General features: G+C 39.2%; 1 protein-coding gene across 7 annotated transcripts in view; it reads left to right on the forward strand.

Moving 5' to 3' along the window:
• The window catches only part of LOC127938674 (NHS-like protein 1), an 87,607-nt gene that overhangs the window by 58,776 nt on the left and 6,007 nt on the right, over positions 1-22,824 (forward strand). For 4 of the 7 annotated variants that reach the window (XM_052535460.1, XM_052535462.1, XM_052535467.1 and 1 more), the window contains exons 2-6: positions 11,961-12,113; positions 13,199-13,326; positions 15,027-15,219; positions 17,120-17,251; positions 19,518-22,709. In XM_052535460.1, coding sequence (XP_052391420.1) covers positions 11,961-12,113; positions 13,199-13,326; positions 15,027-15,219; positions 17,120-17,251; positions 19,518-22,709 — 3,798 coding nt within the window. Of the gene's footprint in view, positions 1-8,417; positions 8,620-11,960; positions 12,114-13,198; positions 13,327-15,026; positions 15,220-17,119; positions 17,252-19,517; positions 22,710-22,824 lie in introns of those variants that run through there. The other 3 variants (XM_052535463.1, XM_052535464.1, XM_052535466.1) reach the window with 2 other exon arrangements.

Genomic DNA, 22,824 nt, shown 5'->3' on the forward strand with positions numbered 1-22,824 from the left:
CTTTAATGTGGGATGATTATCTGCTGTACTATCAATGCAGCTGTCAGATGTGTGTTCCTCATTAAAAGCCTGTTAGTGCTCATGCTTCCATTAAGGGTCTCTATGGACTGAACCGGATTGTTATCTCTGCTATATATATATACATACATACTTATGGATGTGTGTTATTAATGCTGCATGTATATTCTCAGTATCCCTGATCTCTAGTGTTAATGACAAAAGCATAGATTGATATTTCGATGGTACATCCTGGCATCGTCACATCCTATTTCCACAGCAACCAGTGACTCCATCTTGTCACTGTTGCTGAAGCCTCAGTGGAAATCTGTCAAAAAAAAAAAAAATTTCGCAAATCTCTCACATGGTTCTTTTTGGCTGCTATATTCTTGATTTTCTCCCATGCAGCTTGTTCATTTTTGCAAAGTTTAATCAGTTCAAAGTGTCTTGTAAGAGCTTTGTTGCTCAGTCCTGACAGATGTCTTTTGTCCTTCATCGCACTCCTGGGTTTATCCAGAATCTAAAGTTAATCATGCACCATTTCTGTCCATCGAGTGCTGGTTTTGGTGTATAGCTGCAAATATGGGTCAGTTTGCTCCATCACATTGAAATCAGACCTATTTACCCCCATCCCGAGAGATCTGCCCCCCACCATGATCACAAGCTTTATGGGAAATCTATCCACGTGCTGTTTATCGTCTCCTAATCAGGCCTAGACATCCTGTAGCTCATAGATTGCTTTTTACACTCTTCGATTTGGTCTCTCCCTTTTGGGGTCACTTTTGATTGGGTTGGATGAGCAGTAGCCCTGGTTGGAGTGAAGTGGGTTAAATTCTTACTGACTCCTTATGGACCATTATTATGTTGCAGCTAATTAATAACTAACGTGAATATTAAAGGTTCTGTTATATTCTTAATATATTACTGCTATATTAATCTGTTATAGTCTCATATTACATTCAAAAGTTTGGGGTAAAAAAAATTCGTATTAATTAATACATTCATTAAAAATACATTAAATTGATCAAAAGTGACAGTAAAGACATTATGACAATAATGTTACAAAAGATATATATATATCATATAAATTCTGTTCTTTAAAATGTTATATTCATCAAAGAATCATCAATAAACTGTTTTCAACATTGATTTCTTGAAAGCCAAATAAGCTTACTATAATGGTTTCTGAAGGGTCATGTGATAATTATTTTAAATTGTAATAATATCTCACAATATGGTTGTTGATCACATAATTGCAGCCTTGATGAGCATAAGAAACTTATTTTTAAAAATAAAGAAACGTTTGAATGATAGTGTATGACATTTGACTACTGGTAAGTGACCGATTGTTTTGTTTTGTAGTTTGTGTTTGAAGCAGTGCTAATTAATCTGAATGTTTCTAGCCAATGAAATAAGGGCTGTTATATACTTTACTAATATAAATAGTCCGTTTTTAATAAACACTGATTAATGACATAATCCTACTGTAAAAAATGAAACCACAATCAGCCAGACATCTTTCCAAATGCACTTATATTTCAAAGGACAGTCTTGAAGTTTCATGTGTTATTGAATTTGTCAGATATATTAAAGAAAATGTTACGTGCTCATTTGCAAGGTGGCCTTTGTCCCAACCGTTAATATAAATGGGACTAGACAGAACACATGGCTTGTTCACCATGATGAATCCAATGAGCTGCATTAGAGGTTGATCGAGTTGTAAGACAAGTCTTTGAGACACCGGAGAGACATACTATCCTCATTTACTTTTACAGCAAGCATGTGCACCTATTGCATTTAATGCACAAAGAGTTTGAGAATACTGTCCAATTATTTGTTCTGTCCCTCAAATCCGTATTGCAGGAGACTTTTAGACAGAGGTGTGTGTGCATGTCTGATGCCTCCTGAGACGCCCCATGTGTGTGAGGTTAACTTGTTTCCATGCATTCTGCCTCATCTAATTCTCTGTGCTCTGTGCATTGGGAAAATGGAGAACTTTGTGTACTTTGGCAGGTCATTGCAATGGAACATCTTCAGCTGATGAGGTGCCATGAGACTAGTGCTCAAACTGAAGCTTTTCTTCAGTAATGGCTCCCCTCAGACAGCTGTTGTACATCGGGGTCCTCAAGTGGATGCACAAATGCAAAACATGATTATGCATTTGGCAGATGTTTTGAAGAATATAGTTCCAGGGAGTCAAACTATAATAATTGAGCCCCAGGAACTCCAAAACATATTCACTGTTCATAAATAGTGGTGTAACGATATTAAAACCAAACCGAAAACCATGATACACCACCCACATTACCACATTACTCAAGAGACGATGCGCATCATTATACCCTACCCCGCCCCCTGCTGAGTCACCTCAAATCCGTACAGCCATGATGGTTATGAATAGCTTGAATCAATTTGAAAAGGAAGGTGCCATTAAGGGCAAAATGTGCAGAACAAATCTGTCATAGGCTACGTAAAATTAAAATGAGAATACGACTAAAATAATTTGCCATGTTTCAGCGCAATTATATGGAAAGAATGGTTCCACAGAGTTATATATTGTGTATATATATTATTTTACTCGTATAAGATGCAGTGAAGCACTTAATTGTAGAGGTCTACTACGATGATTATCTCTTTAGCACGCAGCATGTGCAGAATAAACAACACTGCACAATATTAATAACTATGACTGGATAGCTGACAGAATTGTCACTTGCATTTTAAGTCATGTCAATTTAAACATTCAAACTATTTTAACCCATAAAGTACTTGCGCATAATGTGCTCTTAGCGAAAGCACACAGTTGCCTTTCAAACAGCTCGCGACTCTCAAGTGTCAGTTTGAGTTAATACATATTTGATTAAAATAATTTTTATTTTCTGTTTATTGTCCACATTATTTAGCCATTATTTTATTTATTTATTTATTTATTTTTTATTGAACCTTGGTTTGAAAACCGTGATATGAACTGAACCATGGCATTGGTATATTGTTACACTCCTATTCATAAGCAAATGATTATTACATATAAATGCTGTTCTTTTGAACTTTTTATTCATCAGAGAATCTTAAAAAAAAAAGGGTTTTCAACATTGAAAGCATGTAACACTAAATACTGGAGTAACAACAGCTTTGTCATCGCAGGAATCAGAATTAGATTTTAAAATATTTTAAAATAGAAAACCGTTATTTTCAATTGTAGTAATATTTAACAGTATTACTGATTTACTGTAGCTCTATTAGCAGCTGATGCGTGGCTTACGCACTTCTCTGTGTTTCAATGGCCTAAAATCAGTGGTCTTAAACTGCAGTGCTTAAAAACACATGCAAACATTAAGTTTTCATGACCACGCGCACGGCAACGTGACATGAGTGTGCGCATGCTGTTATTCACGCATCTACATGCATCCCTGTGTAATGCATGTTAAGACTGCCGTCATTCAAATAGTGAAAACATATTGCTGTAAACAATGTATTTTGCGACAACACAAAATAAATGATAGAGCACAATATGAATCGATACACTTTTAATTTTGTCCAACCGATTTATATCGTCAAATCGCCCAGCCCTAGCTCAAATCATACTGTCATGCTGTATATCATGGAGAGAATGGGGAGAAATTACTTCACTTTAATATAACTAAAACAGAAAGGCTCAAATCACTTTTATCTACAGCTCAAATTCTTTATATAGAGGAACTTGCTGAAAACACTTTATGAATGAGGAGGACACGTTAACAGCTACCCGCCTGGTGTAAATACAACTTGCTGAACATTGCACGCTTATTTGTGTTCAGAAAACAGACTGTTGTTGGTCTTATTTATAGCCAGCCAGGGTGGTTGTTCTCCTTTTGACAAAAACACAGAAAAAAGATGCCAACTATGACTGTTCCTGTGGTGTGAGAAGCTTAGAGAAAGGCAAATTATAATAATAATAATGGGACTACATTTGGTTTTTCATATAATTATTATTGTTATAATGATAATTTTTTCTTTTTAATTTATTTATTTTTTTAATAATTTTAGATACAGATGGAGTAAGGAGAGAGAAAGTTAAGAGAGACACTTTTGGAGCTAGGGGGAGAAAATTGCATCATTTCTGCAGGAGTTTCTCAAAATGGGTTTCCTCACTTCAACTATTGATCTGAATCAATTTTCAGTGATTTGTAATTCATAAGGAAGCTGGCTCATTAACAGCAACAGTTAATGCTTTCCCTCCTGTCAGATCTTTCCCCTTTGGATGATGTTTTACTGCATCTCTCATTTCATGCTCAGCTTTTCTGTTCTCACCAAGGTGTGGCTTTCTGAACGACTCTACTTCAAAAGGATTCTTTTTTTCTTCATCCATCTCTGGTTTTCCTTCCTTCTTTGATTTCAGAACTTTATTCATCTTGTCAGATCTGATAGTGTTTGTAGTCTGTTGAAGGTTTTCCTCACTCAGTAAGCTTGTACGTTATGTGTGTTGTATTCAGTCTAGCTTTAACCATTAGACATTCTAGTTGACAATACAATAGTGGAGAATGCCTTCAGTGAGGGGCCCAAGCCTATTATTCAACACAATGCTTGACCTTTTACACACACACACACATGCACACACACACACACACATACTCTCATGCAGACTATGGCCAGACATGGCTTGAGTCTCCTCTTTAGGACACAACTCCTGAATGAAAACAAGCCTCCTGACCTACTGACGTGAGGAAATTTCACTCAGGATCGCTGGAGTACCAGCGTCGAGTGGTCGTCTGGATGCTTTCTGTCCTTCTAGCAGCTACTCCTCTATTAACAAGCCTTATCTGCAAATCAAACTAGATGCTAATAAGCCCAAGCTTGATTTCAAACACTTTCTAAGCCTGCAGCCTTTTATTGTCTTTCTTTCAGAACCATGTAGGCGATGTTTGTTTTTATGCAGATTTCTCTTGTCTCATGTGTTGCAGTAGACGGTTGATAAGTGTTTTACAGCTACTGTGTCTCATAGTGAGGGATTGAGTGGTTTGTTATGGGTAAATACAAAAGTTTTTAGTGTCTGAAGCAGAGGCAGAATTGTGTGTGTGTGTGTGTGTGTGTGGTTGTGGTCTGTGCACATGCACTTCAGGTTATGTAGTTTCTCTAGCTCTTTATCTTGTTTTCTTTCTGCAGAGGCCCAGTGATTGCTGACGTTGCAGGTCAGTCAATAAAATGATGTAGACAAAAGTGAGAAAGAAAACAGGAAATGTATGTGTGTGACTGTTGGTCTAAATGAGTCTCTTGAGAGTTGTTTAATTGCGTGTCCAAGGTGTTTGGGAAAGTGGCCATGTACCCAGCGTTGACTGGCCTGGAAGAAAAGAAAACAAATCTTTCTAACTAACCAGCAACTATATGTGGATTTGTGAGCATGTGCTTTGGTGCTTAATCTCTAACTTCTCGGAAATCCTGATTCTTTAGTGTACTTCATTAATTCTGTTTTCCTCCCTAAAGTTGAAAGGATTTGTTAGCATGCCGTGACACTTATTTGTTGATCAGCTGAGCTTTCAACCTAGCCTGCGAAAAACTTTCTCTCTTCACTCCAAAGTGTCTAACTGCTGATTGAAAATGCAGAATATCTGTGTTAGTGGTAGCAGGGACAGCTGTGTTTGTGTTTAGTATGTGAGAGCTGACCTCAGTACACTGAACAAACACTCAGAAAAGGTTCAGTGCTGGCTAGAGATCTGCTCGTACCTGCCACACGCTCCAGGTTTCTCTTTTCCTAGGATAAATCAGACGAATGCTTTTTAGGATCAGACAAGCAAAAACCCACAGGAGAGGGTATGAGAGAAAAGGGGAAAAATCAATAGGGATTAGGTCTACTTTAATTAGCTTCAAAAGCAATGACAGGAGAGCGAATGAGAAATAGGGGAGGAAAGAAGTTTATGAGAGGACAGAGAAGAAAATGGTCAGGAGTATATAAAATCATAGTCTGAAGTTGTCTTTAAAAAAAATTATAAAAAAAGAGAAGTGGAATTGAAAAAAAAATTATGTCATCAATCAAGTGATTAGTGACCTAAAAATGTTGGTTTATGTATAGGTTTAAATATGAAAAAAATAATAATTTTAAAGAGGTTTTAAGAAGAAACTGTGAAATGAATTGGAATGTGATAAATTGGCATATTTTATTAATAAGCAAATACATTTTCAAATAATAATAATAATAAAAAAGTTTATTTTCAGGTTTAAAAAAGAAAAAATATTATTTTTATAATTAAATAATTATTTTAAGTTAAATTGAAAAATTTATATAAATGTAAAAAAATTGCATATTTGATTAGTGACGTAAAATAGTGCTGAAATCTTGAATGGTTCTGTTCTTATAGCATTACTTGTTTTTAGTTTTTTACAATATTAAAATGGTAATTTTGGTGGATGTCACACGTTTGGACCTCACTGTATGATAGGCTATAGTCGCAAAAGATGCATTTTCACTTTTCAGAATCGCAGGAAATAGTTTGAGAAGGCACACGTGTGTGTGAAAGGGAAGGCACCAGCTCCATTATACTGTACATACACACACATTACACAAGTGAGTGTGATCAAGTGTGAAAAGTGGAGAGGTTCAAGCGCTCAGATCGGCTGTTCATAAGCTTTACACTGGAATCTAATGGATAGATTTCAGATACTAATGAACAAACATGCCTCTCATCTGAGTGACTTTTACCAAGTCTGTTTCCCTCATTCTTTAGAAACATTTCTAATTTCTGTTAAAGTGACTAGCCATGAGATAAACACACACGCACAGATGGACAGTTGTCTGAAATGACTGTAATCCTGCAGTGACAGAGATGTTGAGCCGTCTGTGGAGTGAGAACAGAACAATAGCGTGTTAATTACAGCAGCCCACATGAGCTGCATAATCCTGATACTGTACATGTGCCAGACAGCAATACACACACAAACATGTGCTGAGAGAATAGGCTCGAGATATAAAGGGCTGGATATGGGCCGCACACAGAGAAAAGTCTCACTGTAACAACTTGGCAGTGAATAAAAGAGAGCAGCACATGCTTGTTTCCTCTCTCAGATGCAACAAACACATTAAAAAATAATAATAATAAAATAAAAACATTTTAACTACAAATTATAAGCAAGTAAAAACCAGAAATGGCCTAGAAAGGTGAGTCTGGCTTGCTGTGGGGGTGACTTGAATATTTTAGGGGGGAGGGGTGTTCAGTGCATTACCTCCTCTAGTTCAGTAATCATTTGCAACCCAATTCAGGTCCAAATTCACCCACCCGTCATCCCCCCTTCTATTCAGATCCCTCTACACCCCCCTTTTAAGCAAAAGAAACAGGGTCATGGTGTGTGTGTGTGTGTGTGTGCATGTAGACAATGGGGCAGACTGTGTGTGTGTGATCTATATTCCAGTGGTCAGGATTCAGTGGCTGTGTGCTGACATGACAAGCCGGTTTGTCAGTGGGAGACCTGCTCCTTCTGTCCTCCAGCGAAGACTGAGACGGATGCGCACATATGTGAATGTATGAGCATAAGCACATCAACAGATGAAAGCAAAACATAATGCAGGAGTGAGAGTTTTATTGCTCAGAGAGTGTTTTAAATTAACTTAGTTCTTATGTATGCTTGTATCAAATATTATCAAAAAAATGTATACTAAAATGTCTTAGAAAATAGGCATAGCCAATTTGTTGACAGGTCCCATGACAGGACACAAAATATTCAAATTAGTGGTTGGTCAATACGGGATTCACAATGCTTTATACTCAAACCTGTGCCCTCAGACTTAAATATTTGGTTTCATTCTTGATTTTTGATATGTCAGTATTTTTTTCAGACATTTAAAAAAAATCTTACTGACCTTAAAGAATATAGAATTATATGGAGAAATTTTGAGTTCATATTGAAACCACTGACTTTTTATTGCAGACTATAGAGGATCTTTTCTCAGGAGAAAAGCTGAAGAAAAAAAGCCTCTTTTATATTTCATTACTGTCTTGGAAAAAAAGACATTGCATTTGTAGTTTCCCCCCGTATTGACTTGTGTGTAATAGCAGAACCAAAGACTTTGGTATCTTGGCAAATCTTAGTACAGTTTGAGACTATTGAGATATCATCCTTGACTCTAGAAGAGACACGGTAGTTTACAGGAGTCTTTTTCTTAGAAAAAAATCTAAGACTTAGCATACTATAATTGATGCCTAGGAGAAACAATTAATTGATTAAAGAGATCTCTTTTGTGATGTCTCCTTCCTATGAACCTGTATTAGAGTAGAAGCAGGGCAGATATTTCGGATGAGCCGCTCCGGAGAATGAACAGAGGGGCATATACTACACCCCTCCTTCTGAACCCCAGGGAGTGAATGTGTGTGTGTGTGTGTGTGTAAGGGAGAAGGAGGTGTTTCCCAGGGTTGGGTTGAGGGTGTGTGTATGTGTAGGAGGGGCTCATTGTGGAGTCGATAAGCGTTGATCAAATTGGGAGAGGCGCATATTTGACTCGTTGGAAAGAAGATACAGGTTTGTTTCCCATCCAGCGCTCCTGTGTATTGGGAGGCCGTGACAATTGTACACGGGGTCCACCTGCCTCTCACACTGCAATAATGGTGTTCATTGGGACTTCGCTCAAGTCAGTCATTAAATACTTCAAACGCAAGGGTAAGAACTCTTTGAACAAGTTCCTTCAGTGCTGTCTGATGAAGATCAAACAGGTTTCTGGTTATTTTGGTGAACTTGTTTGAATAGCTGTGGATTTTATTAATCTGTCATCTAGTGGTTTATTTTAAATTTAAGCTATTTAAATGAATGAGTCAGAATGTGTGGCATGTCAGTACTTTGATCATGTGTGTAAGTACAAAGTTCGTAATGAGCTGTAAATCTGTATCTCAACATGGACAGATGAGTCAGTTCCTGTACACTTCATAGACAAACCTGTTAAAACCTTGATGCTGTTTATGATGACCAGAGAATTACCTTTTAATGTGTAAATTGTGGTTGTGTTCATATTTTATTATACCTACTCTGGTTTCAAATATTTACTTTAGGTATAGCACAATACGATGGAACCACATCGGTCATCAGTCGATAATATATTACAAAAATGCTGTTTAATTTATCTGTATTGATCAATATTTAAATTTACTATGTGACTATGTGCATACTCAATTCCCTCCTAGTTTTACATTTAGATTACTTTTACCCTTCATCTCTTTTTCTCTGTGTTAGAAAAATAGAAGAAGAAAAAATACATTGTTACGAATATTGACATATTGATACAGTGTTACGAACAAATTAACATTAAAACAAATTAATATCTTATCTGTATTTATCTGTATTAATCAGAATTTATTATCTGTGCAGCACTGATCAACATAGATTCACAATTTGATTCACTTTTTAATAATAGTTGTTTAATACGATTTGCACTTGATCCAGATACTGGTCGATCTACTAAAACCTGAGGATCATTGCTATTAAATAATTTAATTAATAAGATTACAATAAATAGCATGCTTTTATAAAACAAACTCCATTATTAATTATAATTTGTTATTTTAAAAAAATTGTCTCAGTAGTGCACTGTAATAAACATTTTTTATTATGATTTATTTTAATTTGGATCATTTATCTTCTGAGCCAAAATTTGGTGGATGAGCTCATCCATATTCCAGTATTACACGTGGTGGATGGTGACTGCAAAGTGTGTGTGTTTTTTTGTGGGTATGAGCAGGAACAGAGGGATTATGGGAGTTTTGAATAAACTGATTCTGAGTGCTGAACTCAGGCTGATGTGGAGATTGATGTTGGGCACAATGCAGGTTTTTGTTCCTGCTGCCGCTCTCCTCGCTCGCTGCGAGCACACACACAGGTTTAATGGGTGGTGGACAGGGCTATCTGAGTGGGAGTGTGTGTATTGCCTATTCTGGAATCAAGTGATATTTATTGTAGGCACTTCAAAGAGCTCGCTCGCTCACTTTTCTCTCTCACACTGAGTATGAAGGTTGTTTTAATGCTTCTTGTGTATTTGGATTTGTTGTCCAGCAAATGGTATTGGTTGTAGAATGAACAAATGTGTTGAGGTATCCTTTTTGCGTTTTCTTCTGCCACGTGTGCAGGAGAACTTTTTGAAAACAGTTGTTATTTTTTTTAAAATAAATTGTGCACTTTATACACATGCCTAGAGTTAAGGATAGAGCTCGAATGATGTTCCAGTTCTGTGGAATTGTGGTCTGGTTATGTGACAGAGTGAGCTAGTTGGTAGATTATTGACTTGTTTAGTTAGATAAAGCCATGATCACATAACATTTAGATACTAACCTGAGGCAAACTCACGCATCAATATTTCAGACTGTGGTCTCATTCCAGGGACAAGCCGGTGATTAAATTTTTGTTCAAAATGCTTAACAATACACAGCGAAAAGCTAAAGCCCTCTGCTCTTTTGACTTGGTTTTTGGTGGCCTCACAGACTTTAAACAGTTAATTTATGTCCTAAATTGATCACGTGAACCTGCAGCACTTGTTAGATGATTTTGTCGTTGGCTGGATTTGTAATGTGTGTTTCTGCAGTACTAAATGCCCTCTGCATCCTCCCCTGTGTTTGTCTGCTTCGTTCTATCTGATGTCTGCACATTCAAAGATGATGCCTTTGAGGATAAAATGTCCCAGAATGGTTTTGATCAACAATAAGTTCAAAGGCTCCGTGTTGTGTGTCACACTTTTTTGATTGCAGGTTTGATTGTTTGAGTTTGATACCTTCCTCCTGTCCCCACTGGTGTCTTTGCATAATGTACTTTTGGATCCAAACTTCTGTATCTATAACATAATAGTGTTACTCACCAAGGATGCATTAATTTAGTCAAAAGTGACAGTGACATCAAGGTTTCCATAAAAATATTAAAAAGTATACCTGCTGTCATTAATATTATTATTCAAATTATTGAATTCGTTTATTTTATTGTATTTTTGATCAAATTAATGCAACTTTGGTGAGCAACAAGACTTATTAAAATTATTAATTAATACTATTATATATAAATTAATAATATAATAATTAAACGTAATTCTAAAATTGTAATTATATTTATTATTAATATATTTATTATTTATGTTATGCCTTTTTTGCTTATTTATTTATTTATAAATTGAAAACAAAATAATAAAAAATCTCCTACACAGAAATCTCCTGTACAGAAGCCCTTGGTAGATTAATTTGCAATCACACATCAGTATTTGTTAGTTTCTCTGAAGAGAAAGAATCACTTCTATATTGAAAGTCCTGATGTCTTATGAATAAACACAATGGCCTCCTGCGGGTTCTTCTCAGTCTGGCAGCTCTCACATGATGGGCCATCACGTCCTAACGGCCCAGGGCCACCTGTGGACACACAGCTTCTCACACCTGTGAGAAAACTCCCCCACCACCCTTCCTCTCATGTTAAAACGACCTGCCTGTTGTTTTTGTTTGTTTGCTGTCGGGATAGCTGGGGGTTCAAGCTCCAGGGGTCTTTCCTCCCAAGAATTCCTCTTTACCTCAGCTTATTTGCACCTCTGCAAGCTTGTACTGGTCTTCTTGTTCACTGTAAGTCACTCTCTGGTTCGAGTTTTTAGGGTTTATTCATTTCAGTTTTAACACAAGGCCGTAGTCAACTTGAAAACAAAATGAAAGACTTCAAGAATCATTTTGGCATTGTTTTTACACACATATAGTCCACAAATGGACACGTATGGTCGCTATTACTTGCGTTTGGTTATATGGTCATGTTCTTTGCATTAGGTGGCCTGAGTTTAGCTACACTGCTCCGGGTGTCTGTTCACGGTGTGTGTGTGTTCACTGCTGTGTGTATGCACTTGGATGGGTTAAATGCAGAGCACGAATTCTGAGTATGGGTCACCATACTTGGCTGAATGTCATGTCACGTCACAAGTAAACAGGTATGTCCAATGTTTATTGTGGCAATTTTTAACCTGTGTGTATTTTTTTGTGTGTTTGTTTGTTTAGCTGTATCTAATCTGGATGAAGAGAAAAAGTGGACTGTGCACTACACGGCTCCATGGCACCAGCAGGAGAACGTCTTTCTACCGGGTTCCAGACCGGCCTGCGTGGAGGACCTGCACCGCCAGGCCAAAGTGAACCTGAAAACGGCTCTCAGAGGTAAGAGCTTCACACCTTACACACCAGAATCAACTCTCATGCCATCAGCATTGCTATGGAACAAACACACTGAGCATGAACCGTGAACTACTAACATTAACCATGATATCATTCATGCTCACTGGACACCTGTGAAATGGCCTGTTAGTGACATCCAGGGGTAGAATTAGCAGGACATATCAAAGTTCGATTAACAGATTTTGGCCTAGAAGTCAATTGTAACCCAAGACTGATCTAGCAGTACAGGTGGCTGATGTAAAGCCTGATTGAACAGGTGTGTAGCTCATATTACTATAATAGAGACAGCAGGCCTTCAGATTGCAGAAAGGAAGACTGGAAGACATGAAGACAGGTAGATCTGTAACACTAAACACCTTTCTCAATGCTGTTTAAACTTCTCACTCACGTTTTCTTTTCTGGCAGGCTCTCTTTAATTATGAAAAAAGGTAGTGCATAAAAACTTTTTATGACAGACTTAAGACTTTTCTTTGGCAAATAGCGAATGATGGAATAATTTGGAAAATCTGTTTGCAAAACAACTCAATATTTTTTCAGTTCAGTTTGGTGCCATTAGTGGCACAGAAATGAAACACTTCAGCTGTTTAATGGGGTGCATCGCACAGCTGCAGTGCAGTGTCAGAAAATGAAAGTCAGGAAATTAGGAAAGACATGCAGCAGATGAGCGTGTTTGTCAAGAGAGAGACTGCTGGATTCAGCTGACTGGATGACTGAAGGGATTGTGGGATGTGTTCCAAGGGGACATAGCTGCCATCTGCAACATTTAGCTTAAAAAGCCAGTATGATATAGTCAAACACACACACAAACATTCTGAGCAGAACATATCTCAGTCTTCTACTCTTTTCTAATCTCTTTACCAAGTCTGTCTAACAGCAGCCATATTTTATTCTGTAAAGTTAGTGTAAAGATACTAAATAAAATTTGAATTGAATAGTTTGCTTTCACTCTCAGGCCACTAGAGGGAGCCAAACAAACACTATCTACTTCTATGTTTTCAGTTCATGTTTGAAAGTTCTTAAAAACTTCCTTTCAGACTTGTCCTGATGTATCTGCTCTGTTCCCACAGAATGTGATAAACTGAGAAAAGACGGCTTCCGCAGCTCACAGTACTACTCACAGGGGCCCGCCTTCTCAGGCTCCACAAACTCCCAACATGAGGATGAGGATATCGAAGATGATGACGCTGATAAAAAGGTAGGCATATTTAAGAATTTTGTGGATTTTCTGATTATTAGTATTGGTTTTAAATATATTCAATAATATAGTTTATTGTATGTTTACGTATACATTTGTATTTTAATGTTTTGATGCTTGATTTTAAAAAAAATAATAATTAAAGTGGTGTTAAGTTTATTATTTGTTACTATAGATCTAAAATATTTGCCATCATATTGATTATTGGCCATAAAAATAATGATCTGTTATAAAATCAGTACAGAAAGTGTACTGTACAAAAATGTCCAACCCAAATGCATAACCCTGAACAGGATGTAGGATTTGGCTACCCTCTGCTGGAGAGAGTGTCTGCCTGCAGATGGGTTCTGGGTACTGAATCACAACCTCCCACATGTGCCTCTGTGGAGTTCCCGCCTAAGTTCTTCAGTATCTCTGCTGGCTTCATTAATGTTGTCAGCCATGTGTGGCCCCATTATGAGAGCCGAACCCCAGGAGACTGACACTCTAATGAAACTATTGCTCAGAATAGTGCTAGAAAGCAGCGACTGTGCTTGTGTTATTTACTGTGATTTTTCGTTCTACAAAGCTTCTGTTCAGTCTGTGCACATTGAACATAGGTTTCAAAGAAAATGACTTTTATTGAATTGATTCAAAAATTATGTGTTTTTGTTTATAGCATGGCATTCTTAAACTTGCCCTCATTCTCCCTCATTTTCTTTATCATTCCTAATCACACTGCGTTCAGGGGCCCTGGAAAGGTCAGACCCTGTAAAAGTGAAGATTCAGGGATCCTTTTGTCCTCCTACTACCCTTAGCCCTCCCTGAAGGATCTCATGCCCTTTTAACCTTCTTTACCACACTAGACCTGCCTTCCCAGCCCATTGGGATGAGGTTAACTCAGGTTACAGTGCTGCACTGGCCTTATACTTATGTTTCTATTTTCTTTTTCTTTTCCTTTTTTTTCTTTATCCTGCTTTTTTCCAGATTTCAAAATGTTTTTTTTCATGGCTTAACATCATAAAGTATAAAAATTATTTGCTGCTTTTGAAAAGGCTTTTGTTGCTTTGTATTGTTTTTTTTGTTTTTTTTAATTAAAAAATAATTTATTTTATTGGAGCAAGCTTTTGTTGAAGTCACTTCTAAAATGTAAGGTATTGTTTTTCATACTCTTTATTGTCATTCCACTTTGACTGAGGCAGGACAGGTAATAAAATGCTGAAACATACAACAAGACCTCAGGCAGCTGTGAATAGGTTTTGGACCATTGTTAGTGACCTGGATGGATAATTAAATGTATTGTAGTGATTTCACTACAGTTGGATTGTTAAGGAGGCTGAGGGAGGCCCAGGTGTTACATTGAAACGTCAGATGGTCCATTTGTAACTCTGCTGCGAACTGCATTCCCATTTCATAATTACAATGCGTGAACAGAGTTTTAACGCCTCACTGGTTTTATCCCCCTCAGCTCCCGTTCTCTGTTTTTTCTCTGAGTTTCTCAGTGTGTTTTTATGTGAGTGTGTGGCTTAATGGTTAGTTGCCTGTGAAACTGCTCTGTATACTCCTGGAGTTCCAATAAGTTGGTGCACACAACCCTTAAACAACCCTTGGCTAAAGTTAAAGAGAAATAAGGGGTGTAGGTAGGCACCTGAAACTCCCTAGTAGTCGCAAAAATTCTCCATGCAGTTCTGAAACTCACTGTATTTTCACCTCTTTTCCAGTCCACAGCATCTTCAGGAGAGGACGAGAAAGACTCCTGCCAAATGAAAGCACAGAGTCCAGGGGAGTTGGAGGGGGTTGAGATTGATGGACAAACGTCACGGTCCAAAGCTCCACCCCTGCCCACTCCAGAAGAGAAGATGAGGCAGCAGGCTCGGGCTGTTCTCACAGATATTGTCCCCATCAATGTCACAGGTAAGAAATACATCCTGTCAGCTGCCAATCAAACCAGCCAGCACTGCAGAAATGTTAAAAATGTCACTTCCAAACTGTGACTGTTCGATGAGTCCATATGTTTGTCAGTATTGAATCCATGTAGTTGGTCTGTGTGTTACACTCATAGGGTCTCATTCATGAAACACGAGCAGAACAAATTTTTGTGTAAATCGCGTGTAAAGTGGTTTTGGCGTAAATTTTCGGATTCATTAAAACGTTTGTATTTTCCAAATGTTAGTTGGTATGAAAGGAATCTACACCTGCTCCCAGCCACGCGTAAATAGTGCATTTAACGTCTCAACGTTTTGCTCATTAATACGGCTGCATTTTAATTCACCTTAATCGGGTACATATTTACACAGCATTATGAAAAAAATATTATATATATTAATTACATACGGTTTTTCTTTTAACTTTTATTATGAGAGCCAGTAATAGGCTCTGTAATATGCTGCCAAACTTCCTTTTTTTGGACCTGATACGCCACTAGTCCGCTTGAAAATAAAATGTGGGGTTTTGAATGAACTTCTGATAATAAAACTTCAATTTCTGCAGCTGAGAAATGTTTCTTTTTCAGTCGCTTTTTGAGAAGACATGTTGAAATCCTTAGTTTGGTGTCATAATATGATGCTCATATATAGTTGTCAGTCGGATTTAATAGGTGGGATTTATGGTAATTGAGAGTGAGCGTGCACGCGCGTCCCATTTACGACTGATTGGAATTCATTAACACACAAACACACATTTCACTATCACATCTGACGTTTACAAAGTTTTTGTGAATCAGGAGAAGAGTTTTCGGGAAGTTCTCTTTACGCGCAAACCACTCAGATATTTACTCGTATATTTACGAATGTTTCATGAATGAGACCCATAGTTTTTTCATGTGGATCTCTCAGCAAAATCTTACAATTAGCAACTTGATTTTATTTGTAATTCCTAATAACTTTTTTCTAACTGATATGCATGTTTCTATCATTTGAGTACTGCATGCATGACCACTACTCACTATCTGTTCTTGATATATAACCACATGGATAGATCTAATATGAATGTGTCTGAGTACATTTCAACAACAGTTCTCATATTAACAGTTCTGACATATCCTTCTCTCTTTTTGACCTTGATCTTCTTGAGCATTAAATCTCCCTGCCAGTGCACAAATTCAGCTGTGCATCACTGTGAAGTACACTCACACACAGCTTATCCAAAAGAACAGTCTCACCTACGACATTGTCTCTTCCTCAGACAGAATAAACTCTGTATTTCCAATCCCTTCAGAAAAATTCTGAACTTCACTATGACTCAGGAAGAAGCTGCATTAGATTTTAAAGCACACACACATACACAAGCCCACACTAATTCAGTCTGTCAGCTCCGTGACTTAGTCAGACATCCCAGCGTGCTGAAGCTTAGTCAACAGTGCCCAGTCTCTGGAGTTCCTTTGCTTTTGCAGGGCTACAGCACATATTACAGCACAAAAGTGCTTTTATAGATAAAATACTGTTTCTAATATTATATTTCAAACAAGGGTTCCCTCTTGATATACTTCATACTATTTAAATCTAGGATCCCCCTAGTATACCACAGATCAGAGCTGTATCCCCCATACAGCCTTGCGAAGGCAAATGCAGTTTGCATGCATATATGTCAACCCAATCTTGAACATACCGGTAGTTAAATTCTTGACACAGACACACTTAAACTTAATTGAGTGTAGATATGTATGCAGTTTTGTCTTTGGTTTTCACATCATTTGCTTGTGCAGAATGCGTGTGGCTTTGCATGAAAGTTGGATGTGTGTGTGCGCTGCATGTGTGATGCATGTATGTTACTAACTGGCCCTTTTGCCTGTCTGCCCTCGTCAACTGGTCTCCAGGGGAGACGTTTGACAGGCAGGCCAGCATCCGCCGCTCCCTTATAAACACTGACACTCTGGTCCGTCGGCCCAAGAAGGTTAAGCGGAGAAAGACTATTTCAGGGGTGCCTGACAGCGTCCAACAGGAACTAGGTATGGTATGGCTTTGCCAGCTTGCTCTGCTGCTGCTCCTGCCTCATTTGTTTCCATTTAGATCAGTTTCATGTAGTACTGTAGTTGTCATGACCATCTAATGTAGTTTGACATGACTTGTGCCTCATTCTATTCTCAGTGCTTTTTTTTGCATTGATTTTAGAAATCTTAGAATGATTCCAATCTGAGTTCTTTCTCTATCCAAAATAAATCCATTTCTATTTAAGATTACTGTCTCAAGGGTCTATTCTCATGTATTGATTTGCTAATCATAACCAAATCTCTCGTGCCCTAATTGGGAGCCTTTGCATGCATGCTCTTAACACTCTCTCTGTTATATAATCTCAACATCCAACAGCTGCATCCAGCGGCATTCCATTTCCCACCACTCCCCTGGGTCACAGTCCCTGATTCTGTTTAGTTTGCTTTCTGGTAGTGTATGCAAGTGCTGATTTCCGAGCCATTGTTGGTGATGGCATGCTACATTTTGCTTTGCAGCTCACTGAAGCCACTGCATAATCCCCTATTCAGATTCCTCTGGCAAAATCAGGGAAGTAATAGAGGGGGAGGGAAGAGGTAAAAAGACATAGTAGAAGAAAGTCATTGCAGATAGTCATTGTCGGGTGTGTATTATGAGCCAGTATTAGCAAGCTATATATATATATTTACACATTATTATATATATACATTTTCAAAAACACTTAACATAATTGTTAAGATGCCATTTTTGTTTGAGCACATGCCAGACTATGGGGATCGTGGAAAGGGATTCTGCATCACTTTACGTGTTTCCTATTTGTAGATATGCTTTTAATCAACCCTTCTTTTATCAGAACAGATGGGTGTGGGGGAGAAAGCCCTTTAAAGATGTTTTGCTGATAGCGAAGCACAATAAATCTGTATTAAGTCCCATTCTGTTTATATATGCAGGGGTAAGGGCTAACTTCATGCACCAGTGTCATGTTCCTGGGTCTAAAAATTAAGTTGATCTAAAGAAATACATTTAAGACTTGCTTTTAATGTCTCTGTCTGGTGGTTGGAATGTCATGACTACTTTTGTATGGTAATTTATTCACTAACGTTGAGCGTGACATTAAGAAGATGCAAGGTTGCACTCTGTGATGTCTATGATGGTACCAGGAGACATAATGCATTAACAGCCTGTGGTTTTCAACTAAACTCTAACCAGGGGTTTTCAAACTTTTTGGTGCCAGGGACCCCTTACAGAGGAGAGGATTTAACAAGGACCGCCTCATAAATATAAGAGTGTTTAAGGCTAAAATTGAAAGTGTGTAGGAGGAATGAAGAAAATATGAATGTTTTATTGGTGTAAATTGTCCACATTGTATATGTACTTTTTAATAGTACAGCATACTATAATTAAAATGTTCATATTTTCCTGAAAGTTACTCAAGGTCGGGGGGGGGGGGGGAAGTCGCATTTTACTATTACTTTCAGAAATAAATTTAAATACTGAATAGGTCTAAATAAAATGAATGTTAGGGGAAAAACATTATAAACACTAACATGGCTGTGATGTCAGGTTGCATTGCTACAACTGATTTGTTGTGTGCTCAGGGGAGGCACCAATGCAAAAACTTTGGATTCCTTATATCAGCGCAAAATATATGATATCTATCAGAGCAGTGAAACATTGTGCTTTTGTAAAATAAAGATAACTAACAAAATGTACTTGCTCTTTTGCTTTATGTGAAACATTTCCTAAAATTAAGAAAACCTCTATAGCTATATAAGAGCCCACTCTTAAATGTTTACACTTTGCTTATTTGATATTAATGCATTATATAAGTCACTTTGGAATATAAATCATAGCACGTTTCAGAAGATAAAACACATGAGTTGCAGTCCAGAAAATACTGTATAGCAAATTAGTTTGTGAAAACCCCTGCTCTAAACGTGTTTGCATGGATAAATTAATAAGTCCTTAGATATTTGTGGTTACACCATGCTACACTATGTGTCTGTACCCCTTTCGAGCACCAGCTAAGATCCTTGATTTAGTGCACACACTTTCATTTACAATCAGGAATGGACAACATATTTGGTACCATCCATTAAGTTATCAGTCTTCATCAAAGTTTCCAGAAGTTATCGATATGCCACATGTGGCTGCAGCTAATCAAATTAATTAGCTCTCAGTAGAGAGGGTTAATTTGATTGTCAGCTGATGTCACAAAGAGATGGAGGGGAGAAAAACAAACAGCTGTACTATTTCTCATTGCCTCTTTTTTTGTTTTCTCTGCAGCGGTGGAAGGATGTGGAGGAGAGCTTCGGCCACAGTCCATGTTCATCCCTGGACAGTATTCGACACTTGGGCGAGTCATAAATGGGAATTCAACTCTCCGTCAATCTATAACAAAGGATTCTGGCTGCCAGACTGAGAATGTGAAAATCGTCCCACCCTCTGTGAGGAGAATACGGGCTCAGAAAGGCCAAGGAATTGCTGCTCAGATGGCTGGCATTTCCACCTCTGCCACAAACATCTCTTCTGCTTCTGATGGGAGCTCCCATGGAAATTCAATTGGTGTAATGGCTCCACAGTTTGGCAATGATATCCAACGTTTTCACAGCTTGCCACGAGGTGCACGAGTCTCTCTTAACACAGAGCACCTTTACAGTAGCACCCCTTCCAGGCAAGAAGACTCCACTGCAAAAGCAACTCAGCAGATTAGAAAATTACAAGTAGATGATACTGTGGTGCACATAAGGAATGCCCCCAGGGTATGCACCCAAGCACGGCCAAAATCTCAGGAGGTGAGAGGTACTCAAAGGGAGTGGGGATCTGTCTCGGGTCCAGCCTGTGTAGTTTCTCCACATGCAGCCTACTCAACCTCCTTTATACCAAATGCTACTCTGTCATGTTCTGCTGAGGTTATTGCACTTCACACCACATCAAGCCCTGGCCAGAGCCCACTTGCTGGGTCACCGTACACTAAAGCTAGAGCTCTTAGCATGGTCTCAACTGTCAACAGTGAGAGCACCAGTAGTGTGGGCACAGGATCACACACACCAGAAGCAGGCCTGAAGGATACCTGCAGTGAGACTGGCCAGTCTGATAGCAGTTTACACAGCCACAGCACCCTTGCCGCAGGAACATTGTCTTCAGAAGAGCAATGGATTTATGACACTCCTGAGAATGTCTTGCCCAAAAGGACGCTATCTTCAAGCTGCTCAACACCCGTAAATCATCTCTATAGTAGCCTTGAACGCTCCTCAAAAGGCACGGACTCTAGTTCGCTCTACTCAGTGGACAATGATGGCTTCTACACTTCCATGCATCTGGATTCAGGCCTAAGGTCAAGGAGCCAGGGTAGCGGCCATTGCCATGGCATAGGAGGAAGAACGGCAAGACACAGTATGTATGAGTGCCTGGGTCAGCAAGAAGACCGAAACAGCTTGTACAGTGACCGTTCACTGTCACGTTCCATTTCTCTACGTAAGCCCAAGAAACCACCTCTTCCACCAGCACGCACAGACTCTCTACGACGAAAGCCTAAGAAAGCCAGTTCTCCCACTGCCTGTATTGGACAGTCAGATATTAGCAATGGTACTCTTCTCAATGAGTCATTGATTGCCACGCTCCAACAGTCACTTCAGAATGGGCTGAAAGGCCAAGGGTCTTCCACCTCACCGTCTCACAGTCCTTGTAGTGACTATGAGGACTCCTGGATGCTCCGTTCCAGGAGTCAGAGCAGCATCAGTGCAGGCAGCAGTGGTGTATCAGCTACAGGGATGGCTCATGTGTACTCCATTTGTCATGTCACACCTTCTCAAAGTGACACTAGTAGCCTCCGTTCTGATTATGCAGACTCCTGGGGCTACTACATGGAGTACCCTCGTCCATCTGGAGATCAGACACAGTCACCGTGCACCAATACACTTTCAGCTGGACAAGTGATTGAGATAGCAAATGCACAAAGCCTCCACAATGGTAACCAGGCTAATCATCCTCCTGCTCAAGAAGGAAGTAATGTGTGTGTGAAGCCCAGAACAGGCACCTCATCACCAGATCGGGTACACCGGTTGACTTCTCCATCAAGTGGATACTCGAGTCAATCCAACACTCCAACAGCAGGCACTCCTGTTCCCTCCTTCATGAGATGCATGTCCCCATCAGGCAAGCCCAAACCCAGAGTGCCTGAAAGAAAATCATCCTTGCTTTCATCTGTATCCATATCATCTTCTTCCACTTCTCTTTCCTCCAACACCTCTGATTCCAACAGGAACAATGTACCTCCTCCACCTCCTCTTCCAGCTGGCCCTGTGGCTCTTGTACCTTTTAATCCTTCATCCTTTTCTCCTTCCCTTCCACCCTCCAGCCCTGTGTGCACTATAGACCAGAAATGTCCTCCTCCGCCACCTCCTTTACCCACAACCCCCCATCAACAAGCATCAATGAACCCTCCTTACATCAATTCCTCCCCTGAATTTCCACCGCCTCCACCTCCAGAGGTGTTTACTGACCCTGTTTTGTCTAGCCTCAATAGTTATTTCAGTCCTCCACCACCTCCTCCACCACCGCTGCCTTATTTTTCTACCATCCCTGCTTATTCACCACCCCAAAATCAGCACCTACCCAGCTTGACACCACCTACACCTTCCTCTGCTTGCTTAAAGGAAATTAAAGGTAGCCTAAAACCAGTGAACCTAGAAAGGAAACCAGTGTCCCCGCATTCTGAGGAGCCTAGTCAGATTGGCATGCCTCTCATCACCCCTTTTGCCCTTCAGAGTGTGCAGCTTCGGCCAGCAAAACGGCCTGAAAACAATGGAGTTAGCCAGTTAGCCAGACCCCAAACCCCAGAGAAGTCTCAAAAAACAGGGCACCCCACAGTTCCTCAGGGCATCCTTTGCATACCTCCAAATTTAAGGCCATCATCTCCACAGAAAAAACTCTCCATGCAGCACAGTCAGGGTAGCCATGTTGAAGCAAAACCTGACAGTGTAATATCACATTCTGAACAGACATCCTTCCTTACAAATGGTTCCATTGATCTTGATGAGGTTAAGGTCACAGCTGAAGTAGATGGTCTTGAGACTGCCCTGGCATCACCCGAGAAGAACACTACACCCAAGAAGAAGCCTCCTGTGGTCTCCAAAAAGCCCAAGTTTTCTCTCATCTTTTCCTCAGTGGATCATGTCAGTGAATTGCCGAGGTCTCAGAATGACGCTAACATCTCTACTACTACAGCTGAAAATCTCGACCCCACACCTTTGCTAGAACAGGAAGAAAAGACAACTGAGAAGGATAGCATTGACATTTCTGCACCTCCTAAGGAGATTTCTCCCACAAATAGTGTAACTCAAGAGTCCTCCCAGATTCCTCGCACCATCATTCCTGATGCAGACAAGGGCACCTCTGAAGAAGAGGGTGAAGAAAGAGATGATGAAGATGTAACCAGCAGCACAGGATCTTCTGGCTCTAAAGATGATGAAAGGGGTGAGTTAGATTTTCCTAATTTTACTCTGGGGTTGGATGTCATTTATAAAACTGGATGATACAAAATCATAAAATTTTAAATACTCTGGTCTTTTTAAAGAGTCAGACACACTAT

Source organism: Carassius gibelio, chromosome A20, assembly GCF_023724105.1.
Source record: "Carassius gibelio isolate Cgi1373 ecotype wild population from Czech Republic chromosome A20, carGib1.2-hapl.c, whole genome shotgun sequence".
Taxonomy (NCBI): domain Eukaryota; kingdom Metazoa; phylum Chordata; class Actinopteri; order Cypriniformes; family Cyprinidae; genus Carassius; species Carassius gibelio.